Below are 23843 nucleotides of genomic sequence, written 5' to 3' on the forward strand. Positions count from 1 at the left end.
GGTTGTTCGGAAAGTAATTTCGTTTTTTTCCGTGGAAAAAAACAATTTTCTTATAATATATAAATATTTTATTGAAATATATATTGACTGTTTTGGTCCAATACCTTTTTGCTATCTTTCTGGTAGTAGCATGATTCCATGCTCATAAATTCTGACCTTTGATTACAAAAAGCTATTCCAAGTTATTTTTGACATCCTCATTTGAAGTTAATTTTTTACCATTTAAAAAATTTTGTAAAGACCGGAAAAAATAATAATCTGAGGGTGCCTGATCTGGCGAATATGGTAGGTGTGGTAGCACATCTCATCCAAGCTGTAACAGCTTCTTGCGAGTTACCAAATTTGTGTGAGGTCTGGCATTATCATGGTAAAACACCACACCTTTTCTGTTGATCAATTCTGGCCTTTTCTGTTTGATGGTCTCGCTCAATTTGTCCAGTTGATGGCAATACACTTTTGAATCAATTTGGAATTGTCTGGTAGAAGCTCAAAAAAAAAAAAGAAAGAAAAAAAGAAAACAATTCCCATAAAATCCCACCAAACAGAGAGCATCACTTTTTTTGATGAATATCAATTTTCAAAGTGCTTTGAGCTGGCTCATCTCTTCTACTCCACTGTTTTTGTTTGACATTATTGTAAGCAATCCATTTTTCATTGCCACTTATGATTTGATTCAAAAATGGATAATTTGACATTTGAGAAGCAAATCACAGATGCCAATGCAGCAGAACAAATATCTTTCTTTAAGAACATGTGGAACCTATATATCGAGCTTTGAAACAAAACCAAATCATTTCAAATGATCATAAACAGTTGAATTCAACAAATTTAACTTTTTAGCGATTTCTTGTGTTGTTATTCGGTGGTTTGCTTTAATCAATATCTTTATTTTGTCTTCTTCAACTGGCCTTCCAGAATGTGGTGCATATTCAATATCGAAATTACCAGAAGGAAATTTTGCAAACTAGTTTTAGCACTGTCATTATGTCAGCACATCGTCTCTGTACACATCACACAATTTTTTTATGCTTGAACAGCATTCTTACCTTTTCAGTAATAAAACAGCAAAATGTGCTGCTTTTGATTTTCCATATTTGATGGGACACTAAAAAAAACAATTGCAAAGAATCAACAAAAGTTTTTATAAATAAGCCTTAAAATGCCAGCTGTCAAAATATATAATGATAATACCATTTAGAATGAAGTTGGCAGGTAAAAATACAACTAATTCCTCTGGTGGTAAAAAACAAAATTACTTCCTGAACAACCCAATATTACTAATTATTTCAAAGAACAAATGCTTAACTTCTAATTTAAATATTTCTTACAAATGCAAACTTTTCCTAAACCAACAACCACTTATTTATCACATTTGGTGTCCTCTCCTTTTGCAGTCTTTAAAACACAAAATGCCAAATGTGTCATCACATTTCTAATGTCATTGCTTTGCTACATACTTGCTAACAATTGTTTTTGCTCATTTATATTGTTTTGCTGTTCTCTTACTGTCAATTTTTCCATACAATATTTGACAAAATATATTATTAATATTAAATTGACTAAATTATCCTATGACAATGATTTAATGACCATTTTTAATTTACCAAATAGTAGATGCCAATTGTAGATGCCATTTTTTTTCAACTTGTACCCACTGTAAACAATAAGCATGGGGCAAAGCTATCAGTTTTTAAATGGAGATTAATTTTGAATGGAGGGTGTGGGTTTTTCACCCTTTGAACAGAACCAACTCCCCAAAATACAAAAATCTCAAATAAAATATAATGGCCCAGAAATTAAAATAATAATTGGGTTTAATTCTCACAATTTCATACTACCTGTTTGATTTCGTAATTAAAAAATGCCAAGAGAGATGCAGTTTTGAGTGAAAGGTAGAAGCGCTTAGCTGAATATTTGGCAAAATGAAGTAGAAATGAACACATTATTAGAAAGCGAATACATGAATAATGAACACACTATTATTCAGAAATTAGAGATTGCTATACAGGAATGTTGGCTAGTTTTAAAATTTAAATTAACAGTAGGACAATTCCCATTAAAGAAAGTTAAAACAATAATTTTTTTAAAAATGTAATAGATAAATATTTGTATTTCAATTAACTTTTTTCTGTAAACTTTCAGGTGAGTTAGAATTCAAAATAGCACTTCCTACTTTCAAAGGTTTTACATGATGATGACTTTATTTGCTTAATTTACTGTTACATGTTAATTTCGGAACATTGTATACTTCCATTTCCTCTTCAGTGATATTTCTATATAAGAAGTCAGTATATTGCATATCATACATTATTCATATTTTAAAACAATAATGGAATCAGTACTTACATATTAAAAAGTATTAGTTTCAAGCAATTTTTAAAATTCATATATATCCAGTAGGGTTTCTCATTTCCCGGTCTTTTGCTTGTCCCGGATCCCAGGATAAAAGTGAATTGTTTCCCAGAATCCCGGGATAGAATTAATTATTTTTAAGGTATACAAAATATCTTGAAATCAAATGATATAATTATTTTCTATTTTTTAAAGTAATTTTAAAGTTCTGTAACCTCCAAAATCATATTAATAATGCTGTGTAAGATCTATAGGCCTATAATAAAAATTACCTTTAAATAATGTAGAAATTTTCACAAATAGAAAAAAATTAATTAAAGTTTGCTGGAAACTGCATACAACAACAACAAAAAAAATGTTTTGAATTGAGTTAAAAATTAAAAAAATGAACTTCTAATTTAGAAGGTAATTTTCGTTTTTTAAATAAAATATAATACAAAATATTGCAAACTTTTATAAGATTTTAAAAAGCAAAGATGGTCAATACTCCGATAACTCACTCTAATTCTTATTTTAGTAATGAAAAGTCTTGCCACCGAGAATGCCCTTTCCGATTCAATTGATGTGATTGGAATAGTGTTTAATGCATTTAAGAGAAGACAGATATTATGTGTTTTTTCACCTGTAGCCTGGAAGATTTCGAGTTCGTTTTCGAGATTGTAGTACTTCTTTCGCTCTCTAGTATTCTTGATTTGTCTACCTTGGCTGCTTTAATAGCGGCATCAAGCTTAGAGCTCGATAATTCGGCAATTCATTTGGCTTTAATAATCAGGTTTATGAAGAAAAACTTCATACTTGCAGACTTTGTACTCGTTTGTATCCTTGCCCAATTTGCACAATCTGGCGTCAGGCATTTATTGAAGCTACTGGGCATGGTTAAAACTCAAGACAGCGTAAGCACAATTATTCCAGATATTACAGGTTCCGACAAGTAAAGAATTTTTATAGTCCTGCCACAAATAAGCTATATATTGATTATTGACCATTTGTGACATGCTATAACGAGCAAAAATTTAAAAAAACTAATAGGTAGGTTTAAAATTAATAAATACAAATGTATTCTGACAATGAATGAGTTAATTATGCTTTCTATTTGCAAAATTCCTCAACCTTAACAGAAAATAAGAAAAAAAGTGAATTTTTAAGAAATTTGCGGGATTTCCCAGGTTAAAAAATCAACCAGGATCCCGTTTGAGAAACCCTAATATCCAGATCATATACTTTAAAAAACTTGTTAAAAACAACTTCTTTATTCGTATTGTTAAATATATATTATGTAAAAACAATATTCATATTTAATTTAATATTTAATTTTGTTCAATAACCCTATAATAAACATAGTAAACATTGAATGTAAGTTTTTATTTCATACTATAAACCATTTTACAGATATTTCATGCAAGTAGAAAAATATTTTACTATCTTATTACTAGTCCCAGATCTTGCAATACATTCATAATTTTTGGAAAAATACTGTCATGTATGCGGTCCTTGATGCCATTATACGTACCAAAAAAACCATTTCGGATTTCAGAACAAAAGCAGACACCTTTGGACATCATTTTGTAAATGATATTGCCAGGTTGAATTACATTATGACAAATTAGGTTTTTTTTTATAATTGACAAAAATAAAAATTATTAGCATCTTAACTATCTTTTGAACTAATTTAATTTTATTCAGTAACTTTTTGGCTACTTTTTAAATAAATTATTGGTGGCATTTCCTAAGACCTGGCAACAGTGTGAAGTGCAGAAGTATGTACAGTCTTGAGCTTTTATATTTGGTTACAGACTAGGAAATTTAATGAGTAAGCATAAAAGTTTTGTGTATGAACTTTTGCTGAAGTGGGTGAAGGGAGCAAAGTTAGCCGAGATGGCACAAAAGGATTCTGCCAAGTATGTCAAAATGCATTTGTGTGCAAGAAGAAATCACATTTTGAGGATCATGTGCATTCTGCAAGACACATGCAAGCAGCATGTTGACAGGATTGAACATCCCAGATGTTCCTCACAAAAATGGAATCTCAGATCAAGGAAATATATTTTTCTCAGATACAACAAGAACCTCTATAGGATGTAATATAGAATTGCATAAACTGAAGCATCCCTTGCTCAGGAAGTACTTAGAAAAATACACAAAGCAGAATCTCACTGTGGAAGAATTATCTTCCACGTGTTCACCAGAAAGTGCTTGAAGAAATCCACAAAGAAATTAGTGACAATGCTATATGGTTTGCTGTAGATGAAACTACAGACTCATGTGGATGATATATTGCTTCAATAATGTTGGAAAACTTGACAGAAAAGACTCCGCTAAAATTTATCTTCTTTTTATGCAGATTTCTGGAGAGGACAAATGCAGAGGCGATAGCAAGATTTGTTCAGGAAGGTCTAACATTATTGTAGCAAGATAAATTTCTCCAGAATACTGAAAAAGTTCTCATCATGCTTATAGACATTATAGCGCGGTATACATGAAGGCTGCTGCATTCATTTTATAGCCTTCTTTATATAATCTGATTCATGTAACTTGCTTGAATCATGCTTTACATCTTCTGGCCGAACAAGTTCATTTATATTTTAAAGATGTAAATGCCTTTGTTTGTTCCGCCGAGAAACTACTTGCAAAGGCACCAATGTGAGCTGCTATATATCATGAACATCTGCCAGATACTCCTTTGCCACCCTCTCCCATAGTCACAAAATGGGGCACGTGGATAAAAGCAGCAGTATTCTATGAGGAACGTTTATGTGACTTTCAAAATTTTATCAATGAACTGAATGAATCAGAAAGTTCTTTCATTTTGGATGTTAAGAAAGCTTTAGAGAATCCACATTTAACTGCTTCTCTAGTTCATATTCACACCCATTTGTTAAATTTTCTAGATATCATTGAAGCATTAGAAGCAAGAGGGTTGTCATTTGAAGAATCTCTAAAAATTTTTCAAACAGCAGAGGATTCTTTACAAAACCTTCCTGGTGACAAACTTTGCATGAAGCTAAGGGTGCTTTTTGAGAAGAACAGTAGTTTTTCTGTGCTTCGCCAAATTAATAGCTGTCTAGACAGAAAATCATTGGAGATTCCTGAGCATGTAGGGCTTGCCAATGTACCTTTGCTGAAAAACAGTCCTGTGACTATCATCAAGGCTGAGAGACATTTTTCATTGTATAAAAACATTCTCACTGATCGTCAACACAATCTGACAGAAGAAAATATTAATAGATTCTTTGTATGTACATGGTCATCTTCAAACAGCATATAGTATCAACAGTATAGTATGTATACTGCATTCATTGATAAACAGATAATTGAAAAAAATTTGATAATTGTGTTTTATTTTTATTATTTTCTTGTTCTGAGAATAAATCTGAAAACACTATCTTTTTTATTCGATTTCGGATCCAAAACTCCACTTTTATTGATCCAAAAAATCTAGGGCTTACTTATTACAATGATGCTTCTTTACACTCTGTATTATGTCATACCATAATTTATTGATACCTTCTGATAGATTAATCAAATTTTTATTGTTAGAATGTTTTTTAATTTATGTTCTTTGAAGAACAGTGGGTGATTGGTTAACGAACATAATCCGTTCCAAGACTTTGTTCGCTATCTGAATTGTTTGTTAACTGATTATCGATTTACCATAGGCTTTAATGGGAATTTAATTAATTTGTTCTGGAGACCCCCAAAAATAAAAAATATATACTTTCTTACTACGTTTATTTATATCCAATAACTAGCTTACCCGTCACGCATTGCTGCGATCTCAGAAGAAAGGAAATTCAAGCAAACTCGTTATGATAAAATTAAATTTACATTTTATCATTTTCATTGAAACTTATTATTATTATTCATTTTCATCGGGAAAACATTTCAAAGTGTCGTTTCAATTTTATTTATTTATTGGAGTGCTTTGTGGATGCACGATATTTTTTGTTTTTCCATCTGGTGCATACACGAATAAATCAAAAGGTTTTCCGATGCGTGAGTTGGCCACATACAGTTGTCCAAGCGAGAAGCACGGATTCTTTAAATTTAGCCCACATACTCGCAGAGATTGTTAGAAGTGCGATATTCCCCATTTTTATATATATTTTTTAATCCTTCATAATTTTGATTATTTAATTGCTCCTTCCTCTCTTCCTTGGCGTGTTGTGAAATTTCTGATAGTTGGATAATAAACCGTTTTATTGTAATTTGTCTTTTTAAATTATTTTGAGTTGATATTAAAATTTGGAAAAGGGGGATCCCTAGATCGGTAAAATAGGCGAATTTCCTTCTACAACTTCGGTTGTTGTTCATGATACAGTTAAGGCTTTAACAAAGTTCGAGCGATTACGTAATTAGCAAAAAAAAGTTGAAATAAAGTGATTAAACAAAAATTATAACAAATATCGTAAATAATAAATGCATATATAGAGATATTTTTTGGAGGGGGGAAATGGTCTTCACAATTTGAAATCGATCGAACACACTGTGCTCGAATGCTCGTGTAAACGCGTGCCATCTATCGTAGGGTAAATGCCAGAAACCTTCGTGGGAGTGTATTATAAAAAACTTCCCAAAGCTTCATGGCAATCGTACTACACCACAAACCTTCGCTGGAGTATATTAAACAACTTCCCAAAGTTTCACGGCAATCGGATAAACGGTGTGGTAATGCATGAAGGACACACAGACACACATACATTCATTTTTATATATATAGATAAAAATACATACATACACAGTCTTGCGTTTTTATTGGTCATGTTTTTTCTGTTTTTTTCATTTGTGGGTGTTAAAGAATCTGTCTAATGTCGATTGCTTTTCTCTCTTCTTCAGGATTTTTCATAAGTAATTAATAGCATTGCAATTGTAGAAATCCCCAAGCCTCAACCTGGTTTGGATGCCATTCTAAGATTGTTGTTCTGACATTCTCCCACTTCTTCAAAGAATCTTTAATGACAGATATCAGCATTAATCCTGTTTTTCAGAAGAAAATATATCTCGCCGAGTTTCTTGGTGTTCTTCATTCAAGAGTTCTTGGCATTCTTCTGTTGTCAGATCCGTTTCAGGTTCCATTATGAACTCTTTGATATTCTTTATTTCTCAGATGTGATTTTTGTTACTTTTTTAGCTGCTTGAGTCTTCTTGATTATACAGTATTTTTCTTAAATAAGATTGAACTGTGGCCTACTGTAGACCTGTTCGCGCCATATTACCCAGTAACATTAGGCATCTTCTGCCCACTCTCTACCTTTGCTATTATACTCTCACCTTTCAAAAAGAAACAGACGTAAAACTTAACAAGTGCTTACCCGACAGTCTCACGAATACGTAAAATAATTGTTTTGTCAGAAAAATAAAAGGCTGGAATTACAAGGGAGAGTTTCAAAGTTTGGAGGAATACTATCCGATCGGTATATGTCGGTTTGAGCGTTGATGTCAATGTCTCCCACACTCCGAAAAGTTTCGAATTGTTGCCCGAAGACAAGGGAAGACCAATCGGTATTCATTATTTTATGTCTTCTTGTGTTTGTTCTGTGGGTGTTCGTTATCCGATCTGTTCGTTAACCAATCACCCACTGTATATGAATTTTAAAAATTGTTTGGAACTATTATTTTTTAATATGTGAGTACTGACTCCATTATTGTTTTAAAATATGAATAATGTATGATATATAATATACTGACTTCTTATGCAGAAATATCATTGAAGAGGGTACAGAAGTATATGTTTCGAAATGCACATGTAACAGTAATCTAAACAAATAGTCACTGTCAACTGAAATTTTTGGATGTTAAAAGTGCTATTTCAAGATTTTCAAATTCACTTGAAAGTCTGAAAGTTTACAGAGAAAAGAAAGGAAGAATTTTAGCACTCCTTATCCACATTATAACAAATATTATTTGTTTTTCACACAGTTTGAACACTTCCTCTTCCATAAAGCAGAACCTTATTTCATATTTTTGAATTTTTATTTATAAATCAGTTAGACCTTCCACTACAGCCACTAATATTATGATGTAGGGCTTTGATATGTCCATGATTAATTGATATATTTATACTTGTGCCCTTGAATCTTATTTTTATAGTTTTATGATAAATCTGATTGAAAATTATTGAATAATTAACTGATTGATCATAACTGGTTTGCTGTTATACTAACTGATGTGTCTATAAATAATATAAAATGTTGTTTTGTATTTTAATCTTATATTTATTCTTTTTATAATATTTTTTTTTTTACAAGTTAAATAAAATATTATTTATTATTACAATTACAAAATAATATAATATAAGTTAGTGTTAACAATAGAGAACAATTTCTGTTATGGGGGAATATTACAAATGATTAAAGAAACAATTACAATTTAGCAAATTTAGAATATGAAGGTACAAAAGTAAGTCTTAATTTCTGTAGACATCAATTTGTATTTGCATACATAGTGATCTTTTTATAATATACAGAGGAAGAGTGAGAAGATTAGGCTTTTTGATTTTCAATTACAATGGATGCTACTTATTAAAATTACGTTTATAGTTATCAGCCTCTTATTATGATCACTTTTTAAAGTTCCAAAACATTTGTGACATTTCTATGCAAAACTAATTGTAAACTGATTACATTAAATGACAACTTATATATTGGTGATTCCAGCATAAGCTATTGTGACATCTATAGTCAGTCTGCACACTGTTGTTAGTCCTTTTCCTGAGAAAACAGTTGTTTACACAAATGACAAAATGTGGGGAAAATCTGAAATTGTAGACAAGTTGCAATTTGGACATTGTCAAGACAATCACACTATATTTATCAGGCAATTACTATGTGTACACATATTTGGAGTAGTACATTTACAGTATAAAAGATTCTGCAGCCTTATCTCATACCATTGTATTTTATACAAGGCAAGTTTTTTTTGACAATTCTCAAGGTCTATGCACATTCTGTATTCAATTCAATTTTTATTGTTCTGTATCATGGATAAAATGCCCAACAGAAGACATAATGATCTATCTTTGAATGATAAATTGAAGGTTTTTAAAATATTATTATTATTCTCCCAAAAATGAACCGGAAAAAGATTTCAATCTCACAGCTTTTATTGTGCTCACTTCTGAAGAACAAAAGCAGCACAATCTAACAAGAACAATGAAACTAAAAGGCAATATTGAGGAAAAATTGGGGGTAGAAACAGCTTTAAAGTTTTAATTTATGGAAGAACAAAGAGAAAGGTTTGCCAATTAAAAGTCCACTCATTTGTCAGAAAGCCAAAGAGTTTGCTAAAAATGGGCAAAGAAAATTTTACAGCAATTGATAGATGATTTTCTTGCTGGGAAAAAAAACAAAAACATTGTTTACAAATGGACATATAGAGAAGAAAAATATGCAGATTTCTCTTCAGTGAAATATTGGTTGATGGAAGAGTGGCTTTAGCTTCTTTTTGAATTTTAATTTTTCAATGTTTATAATGCTGATGAAATTGGCCTTTATTTCCTTGCTATGTCTAAATGGACCATTTGTTAAAAAATAATTGGCAGACAGCTGTAAGATTTCCAAAGAGTAAGTCATGTTGTGTAAGCACAGCAGGAGAGGAAGAGGACATGATAGTAATTGGAAAAAGTAAAAAGCCTTGTAGTTTTAAGGGAATGAGAGCATTACTAGTTGCTTATTAGGCTAGCTTTCAAATTGCAGACCTATAACTTCTCTCTGTCATCCATCTGTCCTTCCTTAATCTCAAGAATAGTTAGATAGATGAAAATGGAAAGCTCACATCCTCTGGCCTCTATTAACTATATTAAAAATCACATAACTTTGATCCAGACCAGAAGTTGTGATTTTTTTTTAAATAAAATAGGATTAAAAATTGCAGCCCAACTTTGTTTTAATATAAATTCTTGGATAACAGCAACAATTTTTAAGGACTGGTTTCTGGAGTGAAACCAAAAACTGAAGTGTGAGGTCTTTCTATTGATTAACAGTTCTACAGTGCATCAAGTGACATGCACTTTACTTCACATAAGTGTCACATATTTGTCACTCAGTACAATGTCCTTCATCCAACCTTATGATCACAGCATATTCTGAACTATGAAAGGATATTATTAACTATAATATAGTTTATTTTATAATAATGTAATATATATATATATATAATTAAGAGAACTAACTTATATTAATGGAAATAATTTATTTAATACTATAAAGATGTAAGATGAACAGTGCCACATTTCTTTGGTTATACTTCTTGATTTTTGAATGAATTAGCATTTTTTCTCTCTATATCTAAATTATGTATCATGTCAGACTTGTAATTTAAATTAATTTGTGTTTGACTTGGAGTGGGCCTCCTCCACTTCTGCTTACCAGTAAGTTCCATTAAATTACATAGTATATTGATCTGAATACTAACTATAGTATTTCTCACATAATCATTATATGTCAATTCATCAAATCTTGCTTCTAAGTAATTAAACTTTAAAAATTTGATTTTTAAATTTTTTTTTAGCTGTTCTTAATTTCTAGACTTAGTTTTTCTTTTTTTAAATAAATTCTAGACACGAATGCAGAGCCTGAAACCGAATCCTCATGCCGTTTATAAAAATGTTCCGGAAGCCTTATATAAAATGGTTCGATTTGAAGGTATATTACGTCCAATCCGTGGAATGAATGTTGTAATTGTGGGTGCAGGACCAGCACATGCTCTTTATTTTTCTTGTTATGAAAAGATGAAATATGTTTTTAATAAAAATGAAAGAAATTCTCATAGTCATCTTGCTCATGGTAAATTTGATTTTGAATTACATTTAATTTGTATTTACAGGATTTTAATATTAGATATGTATTTTTTTAAATAATATTGTAATGATTTAGTAGTTTTTATTATTCAATATTTTTTAATTTACTTAAATTAATTTTTTTGTTTATTTAATCAACCCAACAGAATTTTTCAATTCTATTGGGTTGATTAAATAAACAAAAAAATTACTCATAATTAAATTGTTTTTTCAGTTCTGGCTAAAATTTAGGGATGTTAGGTTAGAAGAAAGTGATAGTAATTATTCTAAATCATTTGTAGTGTTATATAATCTGTTATGAGAAATTCATTATTTTTATTTGTGATTTAAAATAATTCAAAATGAAATGTTAAGTTTATTCAGTTTTTTAATTTTCAAAAATCAGTGTTTTTAGACCTTAAATATTATAAATTTTATTATTCAAAATAAATATAAATTTTATTATATGTCAAATATCTAAACTGTTGTTAATAAAAAAAATTAAAATTCTATTAATTTCCTATTTTTAGGTGCTGCTGGATGTTTTGCAACTCTTCTTCATGATGCAGTAATGAACCCAGTGGAAAGTAAGAATTTTATTTATTTTAAAATAATTTAACCTATTTATGTTCTTAGATTTAATTTTTGATAAAATAAGGTCATGTAAACATTATATTAAAACATATATATTAAAAAACATTTTATATATATAAATTTTTTTCTAATGTAAACAATAATAATCTTAATTTTTATCTATGTTTGTTTATTAAACATTTGATTCTGAATCCACCAAAGAACATTTTTTAAATATCAAGCAATTATTAATTTTTTTAATCTTTGAAAATATTGGAAACTTAGAATTATACAGTTGTAGTACAAGAATAGTTATGAATAAAACAACTCTAATTTCAAAACTAATCATCAACTTGTCAAGAAATGTGTTGATTTTACTTTTGGCAGCAATGATCTCAATGTGGTTGCTGCAAAAATGGACAATTTGTTTATTTTAGCTTATAAATACATGAATTTTTCTTATATGGGTGGAAACATTAAAAATTAAAAGATTCAGGAAGTTAACACTTAGCTTTTTTATTTTAATCCAAAGATATTAAATAATTGCAATTATCTTAGTGTTATCATAAATCAAACATTCATGTAAATTTCATTCATACTGGTATTTTATCTAAAATATATTGGTGCTAGTCTTGTTATAAAATAAATAACTTACATTGTTCAAAAATTGTAAAATTTTCTATATTAGATCTTCATTAGTTCAAAAGTTAATGATTACTATATTTGAAGAATCTATTGTAAGGAATCATTTTTGGATTTACTATTTTTGATTTAGTTTACCATAGGAAACAAAAAGCTTTTATCCCATTTCTATGCAAATAAGACTTTAGCATGCTCATACGAGGTCTGTTCAAAAAGTATCGGACCTTTGGTCGGCAAAAATAAATTTATTGATTTTGAGGTACAAAACCCTAATCCCCTTCAAAGTAGTCTCCTTGGTAGTGTATACACTTCTCCCAGTATTCCTGCCATTGCTGGAAACACTGCTGGAACACATCTTTTGGAATGGCCATCAGCCGGTCCGTCGGATTCCGCACGATGTCTTCTCTCGACTAAATTCGGGTTCCTTTTAGCGGCATTTTCAGCTTGGGAAATAGCCAAAAGTCACACGGAGCCATGTACGGAAAGTACGGAGCATGACGAACCACAGGAGTGTTATGTTTGGCGACTAAAGCCTGAATCAGACGCACAGAATGGGCGGATGCGTTATCATGATGGAGCTGCTAAGTTTTGATCGACCACAGATCCGGTCGTTTGCGTCGCACTGTATCGGAAAGATGACGAAGGACCTCCTGGTAGGTACTCCTTTTGCGATGGTTTGGCCTTGTGGTGCGTACTCACGACACACCACCCCACGAGAGTCGAAAAAACTGTCAACATGACCTTTGATATTTCTGCGGAGCTGCCGCGCTTTTTTTGGCCTCGAGGATCGTCCCCGAAAGCCTGCTGAATCTTGCGAATGGTTTACGCTTGGGTATCGCCAAGGTTTTTGGCAAAATTTGATGTAATATCGCTGCTCACGTTGTTCAGTCATTTTCCAGCTTAGTGGAATCCGACGAGAGCGCANCTATTAATTTATAATCCATGTTAAAATCTTAATAGTAAGTTAATTTTGAATATTCAAAAATTAAATTACTAATTTTAAAAATTTAATATATTGAACTTTTTGTTTTGACAAATTTCAGTTTAATTGTTTACTATTGACTATCATAAAATTCAGCAACTAATTTTTGTTGTAATATATATATTTGGAAGAATGATCCTACTCTAAAAGTTTAAAAAATTGAAAATGTATTTTTCTTAATTAAGCATATGAAATTTCTTTTTTGAATGCTAAAATCTCAGAGCTGAAAGATGATTTTGAAGATTATTTTATTTGGAATTCTTTCTTCAATGTTGTTGGAGGTAATTAAACATCAGAGATTGGAGCAAATGGTAAGCTGTTAATGTCAGATTAATATTTCAGCTCACTGAGTTTTTCAAAAATAGTTTAGTGTGTTTTCAAATTTAAAAGTTTTACGATAAGTTAAGATATTACACGAATTAATTGTAAAATTATTACAGTGGTGAAACAACGAATGCAGATGTATAACAGCCCATACAAATCGTGTCTCGACTGTGTTCACAGAGTTTGGAAAGTGGAAGGAGCCAAAGCGTTCTACAGAAGTTATACCACTCAACTGACGATGAATGTACCTTTCCAAAGCATTCATTTTATGGCGTATGAATTCATGCAAGACACAACAAATCGCGAAAGGACGTACAATCCTAAAGCACACGTAGTCTCTGGTGCTGTAGCAGGTGCATTTGCAGCGGCCGTGACCACACCTTTAGACGTCTGTAAGACACTTCTAAACACCCAAGACGGAAGGACATTTATTGTTTCAAAGCAATCACATATCAATGGGTTGATGGAGGCAGCGGATTTCACAAAAGCCAAATGATAAAATTAATCTGCATTTTTCAATTATTAAATATTTTGATTTTAAAGATATTATTTGATGACACAAAATATGATATCAAAATTTAAACCAGAATTGTTATTTGGTACACACAACAATGACTCCAGTTCTAGTTTTGATTTTTAAATCTTTGTAAGCCTAATATACATTAATAATGAAAAATTGTTATAATAAAGAGATATCTAAACCTTGTCATGGTAGAAGCTAAATATCACTTATCCTAGAAATACACAAGATCCACATCCTCATTGGAATGGTATTTTTATATTATATACAGTTAAAATACTATAGTTATCATTATTACTTTATTGGTCCATTATAACTAGCTAGATATTTTATAACGTTTGTTTAACTGCTTCAGTTTTAAACATACTCTTAGCTTTTATCTAAGGTTAAGTTGTAAGCGTAACTTGCAACTTAACCTTGAACAGGCAAATGAAAGTTAAGAGTATATATTATACTACATAATAGTCATGTACCAAGTTTATAAAAAAATGAATTATATAAATATGTGGGATTGCAGTTTGGTCACTGTGGTCATAATACATTTCATCAACACTGTCAGTTGTCAGGCTATGTATATATATTTTTTTACTTATATTTTGGTATGCCACTTTTTTTAACTCTGTCCTTTGGGCAGGGCACTAAGAAGGCCTTTTTAATCATACCTATTATGACTAGGCCCACAATGGGGCAGATTGATGGTAAAGGATGGGTTTCCAACATACAGTGGAACCCCGGTTAACGAACATCCTGGTTAACGACCAAATCGGTTAACGAACTTTTATTTTGCAAAAAATTTGTCTCGGATAACGAACAAAATTCGGATAACGAACGTAACGGTATTTTGTGTCAAATTTTAGTTGGTGTTAGCCATGCGCGAGTTAAGCATTGCTTTTCCGAGTGTTTGTGCTATGCTTCTTTTTTCAGTTTTGTGATTTATATATTTAATCAATATGGCATCCAAGAAAAAAAAAGTCATAGTGGCAATAGAAAACGACAACGCAATATAAACGACAATGCGCTATCGCATTTGAGAAAAATTTTGATTAAAATATTAATAGTAAGACAATCAACTTTAGATCAATTTCTTGTTCCTTACGGAAAGGCGATCTGCCTAGGGGAATGCCTTCTGGGAGGTGTTTTTAAGGGAAACTGGCCCCTATTAAGGCATTACAGACGTGGAGAAAACCCGGAAAACTTCACGTGGCCAGCCCGTTTGAATGAGGTGCGAACCCACGAACGAACTCCCCCGTGTTCAAGGTGCAAAGACCATTTAGCCACTGGTGGGTTTTTTTTAACCAAAAGAGACTTTGACTGGAAGAATCTTCCAATGAAGTGCTACCCGTTATTTTTTGGTGGGGATTCCCCTTCTAAGCGTTGGTTCGTACATCTCCACTTTTCTGCCACCAACTACAACAAACGAAGGTATGTACAGTGCTATTTTATTAAACAAAGTTTACATGTTTGTTGTTCGTTATCGTTACGATTAGTAACGATAACGAACAACAAACATGATTCGTATATCGTTACGATAGATACTACGTTTTCTTACATTTTCATCAAAGAAAATTACTGTATATTACAAATAAAATCACAAAAATTTCTAGAACGGATTATTTGCATTTGCATTGATTTCTATAGGAAAAATTGCTTCGGTTAACGAACAATTCGGTTAACGAACGGAGTCGTGGAACGGATTAAGTTCGTTAACCGGGGTTCCACTGTATCTGGAACAGACCACCCACTGAAAAATTCTTGGGATTTTACAACCTGCCCAGACTTGATCCCTGGTTCCTAGAGCAGTTGATTAACACTATACCACCTTGTTCATTTAACTGGCATAAATTTTTAGTGTAAATCTAAAATAGTTACTATATTTATAACTGTATTGCTTTTTTTCCCTTTAATTCCCAGATTTAGTGATATAATGAAGATTCAATTCAATATCTGTTGTTATAATAATAGAAATTATACAGTTAAGACTAAGAGAATATTGAATGGTATAAGTGTTAAAATTGTACATTTCTGTGTATATATTGGACCTTGTTTATTAATAGGACTTATTGTACTGGTGAAGTTTCTGATTAGCAGAGAGAGATCTAAGTCAAAACAAAATATTTTTATCTTCACCTGAAAACAAAGATAAAGACAATTTCTATTCTCAACTAGGATGACATGCAGTTGACACTTTTTTCAGTGCAAAAATACTTTTGAGAAAAAATGCTGGAATCTAAGATATACTATATGACTGTTCATATATAGTTTCTATTGCAAGAAAATGTTGGGCATTGTGGCTTGTGACTGTTGCTTTGAATCAGCTTGACACAAGGAAAAATTTAAAATAAATTTTATTTTTATAAAAATACCATTCTTTATATTCTGTTATTTTTTCATCACTGCACAATGAAACTAGTTTCAAGTAATTTTAGATGGGTGCATTTCATTGTATGTGACAATGTGATACAATAAGCATTGCATTGTCTCATATAACACTGCACAACAAAAATGAAAGATTATGTTGAGTTCTGTAACAATATTATAGCATTCAACATTAAACAGGGTTGTGGAGTCAGTATACCAAGTTCCCTATTTTGACTATCAGAATTTTAGGCTTGACTCTAACTTTGACTGCTGCCTCTAAATAAAAATTTGAAATATACTTTGATTATATTAACCCAGAATGGTATTTTATTGCTACCAAATGAAACATCAGGCATTTCTATCAAAATTGAAAGTACTTATTCCTTCTTTTTTACATCCATGTCCATATTCTTATAAATCTCTGTGTATATCCTGCCTACTTAGACTATAACAAAGTCTAAGTAGACAGGATATACACAGAAATTTGAAAATACTTTTTTCAGGAGTCTTTTTATTTTTTTATTTTTTAATAAAAAGTAAAACATCTGGATACGAGTCCAATTTTTCTTGCCCTGTCTAATCACCAGAAACAACTATTTCCATTGCAAAGACAACCTTTCTTTAGAGGCTATGCCTCTGCACAAATATGTAAAACAGTTTAAAATGTCCACAGGTGACAATCCCAACACAATTAAAAATATAAACATTTTAAACTGTTTTACATATTTGTGCAGAGGCATAGCCTCTAAAGAAAGGTTGTCTCTGCAATGGAAATAGTTGTTTCTGGTGATTAGACATGGCAAGAAAAATTGGACTCGTATCCAGATGTTTTACTTTTTATTAAATTGTAATTCTGCCAGCCCTTTTCTACAAAAAAAGTGTCTTTTTTTTATTATCACCACTATCATCACCCCCCCCCACACACAAATCCAAACTGTTATTCATCTGTGATTATAGTAAAGTGTTTTCCAATATTTCCCTAGATCTAACCCAAGTCTTCTTAACCATTTTGTATCAACGTCCAGGCCGAGCGATCAAGGCGGCAGCCTACCACCTCGGGGGACCAGGGGTCAGGAATTTTTCAGGAATTTTTCAAGTGGTCTGTCCAATCAGATATGTTGGCTCTGTCCCTCACCACCCGGTCACCCTATTGTGGGCTGGTCGAGTCCATAATGGGCTTGCAAAGTATGCCCTCTTAGTGCCCTTGGGGCAGAAAGAGTTTAAAAAAAAAAAAAAACATTTTGTATGGGTATTTTGACAATAAAAACTTAGAATTAGCTAACACAATATATTTGAATATAAATTTCTGAAAAGAAAATCAACAGTAAGTAGTTGAAATGCAAAGTTCATGAAGTAGAGAATTATCGAAAAAGATCTTACATTACAGGAGGCTCCTACAAGATAAGGTAGGAGGTTAATGTCCTTGTTAGGAGCTTAATATAAAGTACATAATAAAAACAAACAGGGGTCATTCTATTTTTACCAACTCAGACTCCTGTAGTAACAAATTTGCTTCTGACTTCAACTTACAGCTCTGGTAACAAAGTTAGATTACTTAAATGTATACAAGTGATTTCAAAAAAGTTTTCTGACTAATGAATAAAACTATAATATCAATGATTGACAGTTTTCAGCATTTTACTTAACATTTTTACATTTCATTTTTATAATAACCAATTTTTATAATAGTGAAATAAAATATTTTGCTAATTGTAATTTGTTTATTATAATGGAATAATTAGCTTGCTCCAATATAGTAGTGAAGTGCTTATGTTAGGACTTTTGTGTGTCTGTCAGACATTCTATTTATTGTGCATGTACATACGCATGTGCAATGAGACAATTCACTTTCGTTACCTAAGTTCTGTTCAAGCCATTCATTGCACACATCCATGCACGTGTGCAAAAGGGAACTGGACATTTTCATTTATGGTCACTGTAAGCTGTAGTAAAAACTACCTGGTTCCTCTGGAATCTATAAACCACATCCCTTACTGTATATTCAATGAAAAATTTTTCTGAACAACTACTTGATTTCAAGAATTTATAAAATTTATTTTAAACAAAATTAATATTTGACTCACTTTTGTTGAGTATTCTATCAGGTTGACTTGACCAACCTTGTTCAATTTTAGTTAATTATAAAATATAATCAAAAACTTTCTATGGAGGATTATGTATAAAGACTATAAGGATTATTTAAAATAATACTTTAGGTCGTTGATTTTGTAAATCATAATATGAATACTATAATAATGCATTTCATAAATTGTATATATAAGGGTTGTTAAGAAAGTTATTGTGCTGATTTTTTTCAGCTGAAAGTTTGACTACAGATAAAAAAAAAACAGAATATACATACAAACAAGCAAGCTCTTAACTATTTTCAGACTGGATGGTGTAAGTGAATGCCACAAAATATCAGTTAAACAATGGCTGCTATTTTGGAATCATCCATAGTAGATGAACAGCAAAGAGTTATCAGGTTTTTTGGTCTCAAGGTCAAAATTTCATTGAAATTCACAAGCAAGTGCTGTCTGCATGTGGTGAAGATGCTTTTTCACTAAGAACTGTACAGTGATGATGCAAAGAATTTTGAGACAAAAAATGTTTGTGACAAAGATTCTGGCTACACACTTCAGTGACTCTAAACATATTGATGAGATTATTAATGGGAAGATTGTAGTCTTACCATCTATGACATATCAGAAGAAGTAAACATTAATGTCTGTACTATCTATAACATAGCAGTATTGAAGAGTTTTGGTTACAAAGTATCATCAGACAGACCCCAAAAATGTTGAATGATGACAATAAAGGTTGGACTGCTGCCTTAAAAATTTGCAGCGTTACTGGAAGGAAGGAGAATGGTTTCTCAATGACATTGTGACAGGTAATGAGTTCATAATCTGTCATTACACATCTGAAACTAAGTGTCAAAGCATGGTCTAGAAGCATATTGGTTTTCCTACACCAAAAAAGTTCAAAACACTTCCTCCATGAAAAACGTGATTCTCTCTCTTTTGGGATTCCTGACAGAATGTTTGAAATTGACTGTCTTTCTTGATAGCAATCTATACAAAGAAACTTTGAAACATCTGAGAACAACAATACAAGGAATGCAGCCGTACATGTCTCTCCATGCCAACAAAATTATCCTCCTCCTTGACATGCACAGACAGTTGCGCTCATCAATGACATGCTTCTTGGTCTAGGGCCATACATTGTCATCCATCGTATTCCCGATTTGGCCCCTTCTAACACAATTTTGGTAGTCTCAAAAAAGTCTCAGGGGTGCCATTTTGATGAATGAGGCTTGAAAAAACAGTATGTGTGTGGCTGCATTGGCAACCATCTGTTTTCTTTTGCACTGGTTTATGGTTTATGAAAATTGGTACTACATTGGAACAAGTCAAGTACCTAGACAACTTGGGAGACTGTGTTGAAAAAAGTTCAATGTACGGTCTTTCATATGTATATTGTAGTTGTTGTTTACATTAAAATTCAGCTACATAAAATAGGCACAAAGACCCTTAACAATTCTTGTAGTATTTTATTTGATACTCTGTAACTACCACATTATACATTCAAAAATGTTTCTTCTATTTCACTCTGTAAAACAAAATCCTTACAAAAGATGAGAAAAGTGTTAGAAAAATTTCTTGTGGTATGTACTTAATAAGTTATCTTATTTAACAAAAAATTGGTGTAATCTATTAATTTATAATCCATGTTAAAATCTTAATAGTAAGTTAATTTTGAATATTCAAAAATTAAATTACTAATTTTAAAAATTTAATATATTGAACTTTTTGTTTTGACAAATTTCAGTTTAATTGTTTACTATTGACTATCATAAAATTCAGCAACTAATTTTTGTTGTAATATATATATTTGGAAGAATGATCCTACTCTAAAAGTTTAAAAAATTGAAAATGTATTTTTCTTAATTAAGCATATGAAATTTCTTTTTTGAATGCTAAAATCTCAGAGCTGAAAGATGATTTTGAAGATTATTTTATTTGGAATTCTTTCTTCAATGTTGTTGGAGGTAATTAAACATCAGAGATTGGAGCAAATGGTAAGCTGTTAATGTCAGATTAATATTTCAGCTCACTGAGTTTTTCAAAAATAGTTTAGTGTGTTTTCAAATTTAAAAGTTTTACGATAAGTTAAGATATTACACGAATTAATTGTAAAATTATTACAGTGGTGAAACAACGAATGCAGATGTATAACAGCCCATACAAATCGTGTCTCGACTGTGTTCACAGAGTTTGGAAAGTGGAAGGAGCCAAAGCGTTCTACAGAAGTTATACCACTCAACTGACGATGAATGTACCTTTCCAAAGCATTCATTTTATGGCGTATGAATTCATGCAAGACACAACAAATCGCGAAAGGACGTACAATCCTAAAGCACACGTAGTCTCTGGTGCTGTAGCAGGTGCATTTGCAGCGGCCGTGACCACACCTTTAGACGTCTGTAAGACACTTCTAAACACCCAAGACGGAAGGACATTTATTGTTTCAAAGCAATCACATATCAATGGGTTGATGGAGGCAGCCGTAACCGTGTACAGAATAAGCGGACCGACGGGGTATTTTAGAGGTCTACAAGCCCGCATAATATACCAGATGCCATCTACGGCAATCGCTTGGTCCGTTTACGAGTTTTTCAAATACGTACTACAAAAAAAACAGAGACATTGGCACACCTCGGAATTGCATCATTCAGTTTAATTTTATCAAAATTACATGATAGTAATCAAAAAATTACTACAAAATTAAAATGTGTGTATCTAAAACAATTATCGCTATCATATATTTGTCACTAAAAATTTGTCAGTAGAAAATTTCTATTGATATAAACTTTGATTTGGAAAAGTTATATTCTTCATTACAGTTAGAAATAAACTGTGTTTTGGGTATTTACTACAAGAAAACAATTCAATAATGATTCTTGCCAATTTTTAAAATTTTATTTAATTATTTGCCAATTTAATGTGTCAATATCATCAATAATACTTATCGAAGTGACTCTTAATAGAAATCGTCATAAAATACATAATGTGGTGGAAAGGATAACACGAAAAATAATTTTGGCATTAATCACCAGAGAAATAATTGACAGATTTAAGTGACAAAAATTTATGTATTTTATTGTAAATGCTTTATAGATATATAAATATATTGTTTAGATTGAAAATGTTGGACAAAGTTGTTAAAAATTGACATAAATATCAAAATGAATATTTCAGTTTGAAAAATTGAAATTTTCAAGTTAAATTGATATCCATGTCAAATTGAATAGAAATTTAATTTCAAATTAGAAAAATTGAAAATTATTGTAAAATAATTAAATTATTAAATTTTATAAATATAAAATAAAAACTGGCAAAATGCTTTGAAGTGGTATTTTTGTATTTTCTTTAATATAACAACAATTTTTTACTCATTGAAACATATTTCACAAAATAAAGAACATTTTCTTACTTTAGATTTTTACTATATTAAAAATGAATATGTTACATATGTTAAGCATTTATGCCTAATTGAAATTCTACTTTGACAAATTATTGAAATTTGTCACTTCATATACATTTTTATCATCTAATAAATAGCCTACTTGATATTTTCATTTTTTTTATTTAAAATTGTATGAAATTTATAGTTACAAAGCTTAAAATTAATATTCATAAACTTAACATTAATTAATTAAGCAATAAAAGCTCAAAATACAATGAAATTAAGTATCGTATTACAAATACTACATGTGAAAAAAAATGATAACATTTCTATTGTATATTCGAATATAAATTCGTATATGCATATTCCCAATGGAAGCGCTGTATCGTCGAATACGGAATAGCTTCTACGGACAAAATATTTTAATCGTGTAAAGCAGCCAAATTACAGGCATTCGCGCATGCACTTTACAGAACACCAACCTCGCGATTTAGCTCGTGAGTGCTACACACCAAAAATATCGTATAATGCTTCCAATAATGATTCTATCCAGGGCCAGCACAGCTTCCCTATCATTAAATGTCACCGCACGCTATTGGTACCAGGGTTCTCCGTTGCCTTCTCTGGATACGCGAGGGGGAAATGCCTTCCGCGAGGTCGTTTAAAGCCGTGGTCACACCATGAGATTTCCAGCCGCGCAGCAACTGCAACCGCGACGGCTGTTCTAGTTAACTAGTAAACTAACTACGAAAGCCGCCGCGACTAGAAACAAAAAGGTTCTACTCGCGCCGATTGCAAACGCGCATCCAATCAGCAAATGCGTTGTGCCACGTCATACGATGACAACATTGAAAATAGTTCATCATGGTGGAAAGTAAGAGGATTGATACTTTTACAGAATCGAGATTGATCGAGTTTATTCAGCTCACGAATGTTTTATCGAAGATTTTATCTTTTCGTGTATTCTCGCCAGCTGTATCAAAATGATCGCCTCTTTATTTTATTCATTGCCGAAAAGAAAGTGCTTGCCATTTTAATAAGAAAAGTACAGTTGTCCCTTGATAATCCGACAGGTATGGGACCAAAGGTGTGTCAGATTACCAAAAGTGTCCGGATTACCGAAAATAATTACATATTTCGCATTGTTTTGCTAGCAGTAACTTACAATATTCTCTACTCCAACTGTTCGAACAGAACTGCTCACATAAAACACACGAAATGTGTGTCATCGAGTAAGAATTGGATGGGGAGATTCACATCGCGACATGCTTCTGTGCAAGCAGACACGTAACGGGGACGGGTACCTTGACGGGAGGTGCGTCGGACTACTGAGCATGTCGGATTAAAAAACGTCGGACTATAGAGGGACAACTGTAGTTAAAATTCCGTAAAAACTCTGAAGTAGAATGTAAACCGTCGGTAAACTCACAGAAGTAGTCAAAATCAAGCTACTGTAATCTTATTGGTTTATTATAGAGTCACGTGTTTCCGAATTACAACGCCAGCGAACAATGTGTGACCACGAGAAGACTGGTGCGATTCGGCTTAAAGTTTTACCAAAAATAAGCGTAACAAACATCACCGATCGTTGCATCAATGTCTTGATCCACTGCACCAGAGCAAATTGTTTAGCCACAAATCACTTCCTATACATTCGGAAAATCAAAAACGACGACAATTTCAGGTATTTCCCCAACCGGATCGACACAATTCACCGCCATGACGAATGCCCAAAATTCGATATAATATAATCACAGGAATTTTGTACTTTTAGCTTTTCTTGCAGTTCTAAATCGCAAATTATCTTGAAATCCATTTTGCATCTAAACAATGAAAATTATGTTAAATTA

The 23843-nt window shown here is 31.6% G+C and overlaps 1 protein-coding gene across 3 annotated transcripts in view; it reads left to right on the forward strand.

The window, feature by feature from the left end:
* Positions 1-21606, forward strand: part of LOC111641520 (mitoferrin-2-like) — a 35467-nt gene extending 13861 nt beyond the window's left edge. For 2 of the 3 annotated variants that reach the window (XM_023387689.1, XM_023387690.1), the window contains exons 2-5: positions 10907-11132; positions 11656-11712; positions 13763-14115; positions 21088-21606. In XM_023387689.1, the coding sequence (XP_023243457.1) occupies positions 10907-11132; positions 11656-11712; positions 13763-14115; positions 21088-21267 (816 nt within the window). In that variant the 3' untranslated portion in view covers positions 21268-21606. Of the gene's footprint in view, positions 1-10906; positions 11133-11655; positions 11713-13762; positions 14116-20734 lie in introns of all 3 variants that reach the window. The other variant, XM_023387691.1, reaches the window with a different exon arrangement.
* Positions 21607-23843: the final 2237 nt, after the last annotated feature.

The sequence above is a fragment of the Centruroides sculpturatus genome, unplaced genomic scaffold, assembly GCF_000671375.1.
Source record: "Centruroides sculpturatus isolate CEXI.00-Female unplaced genomic scaffold, Cexi_2.0 scaffold1422, whole genome shotgun sequence".
Lineage (NCBI taxonomy): Eukaryota > Metazoa > Arthropoda > Arachnida > Scorpiones > Buthidae > Centruroides > Centruroides sculpturatus.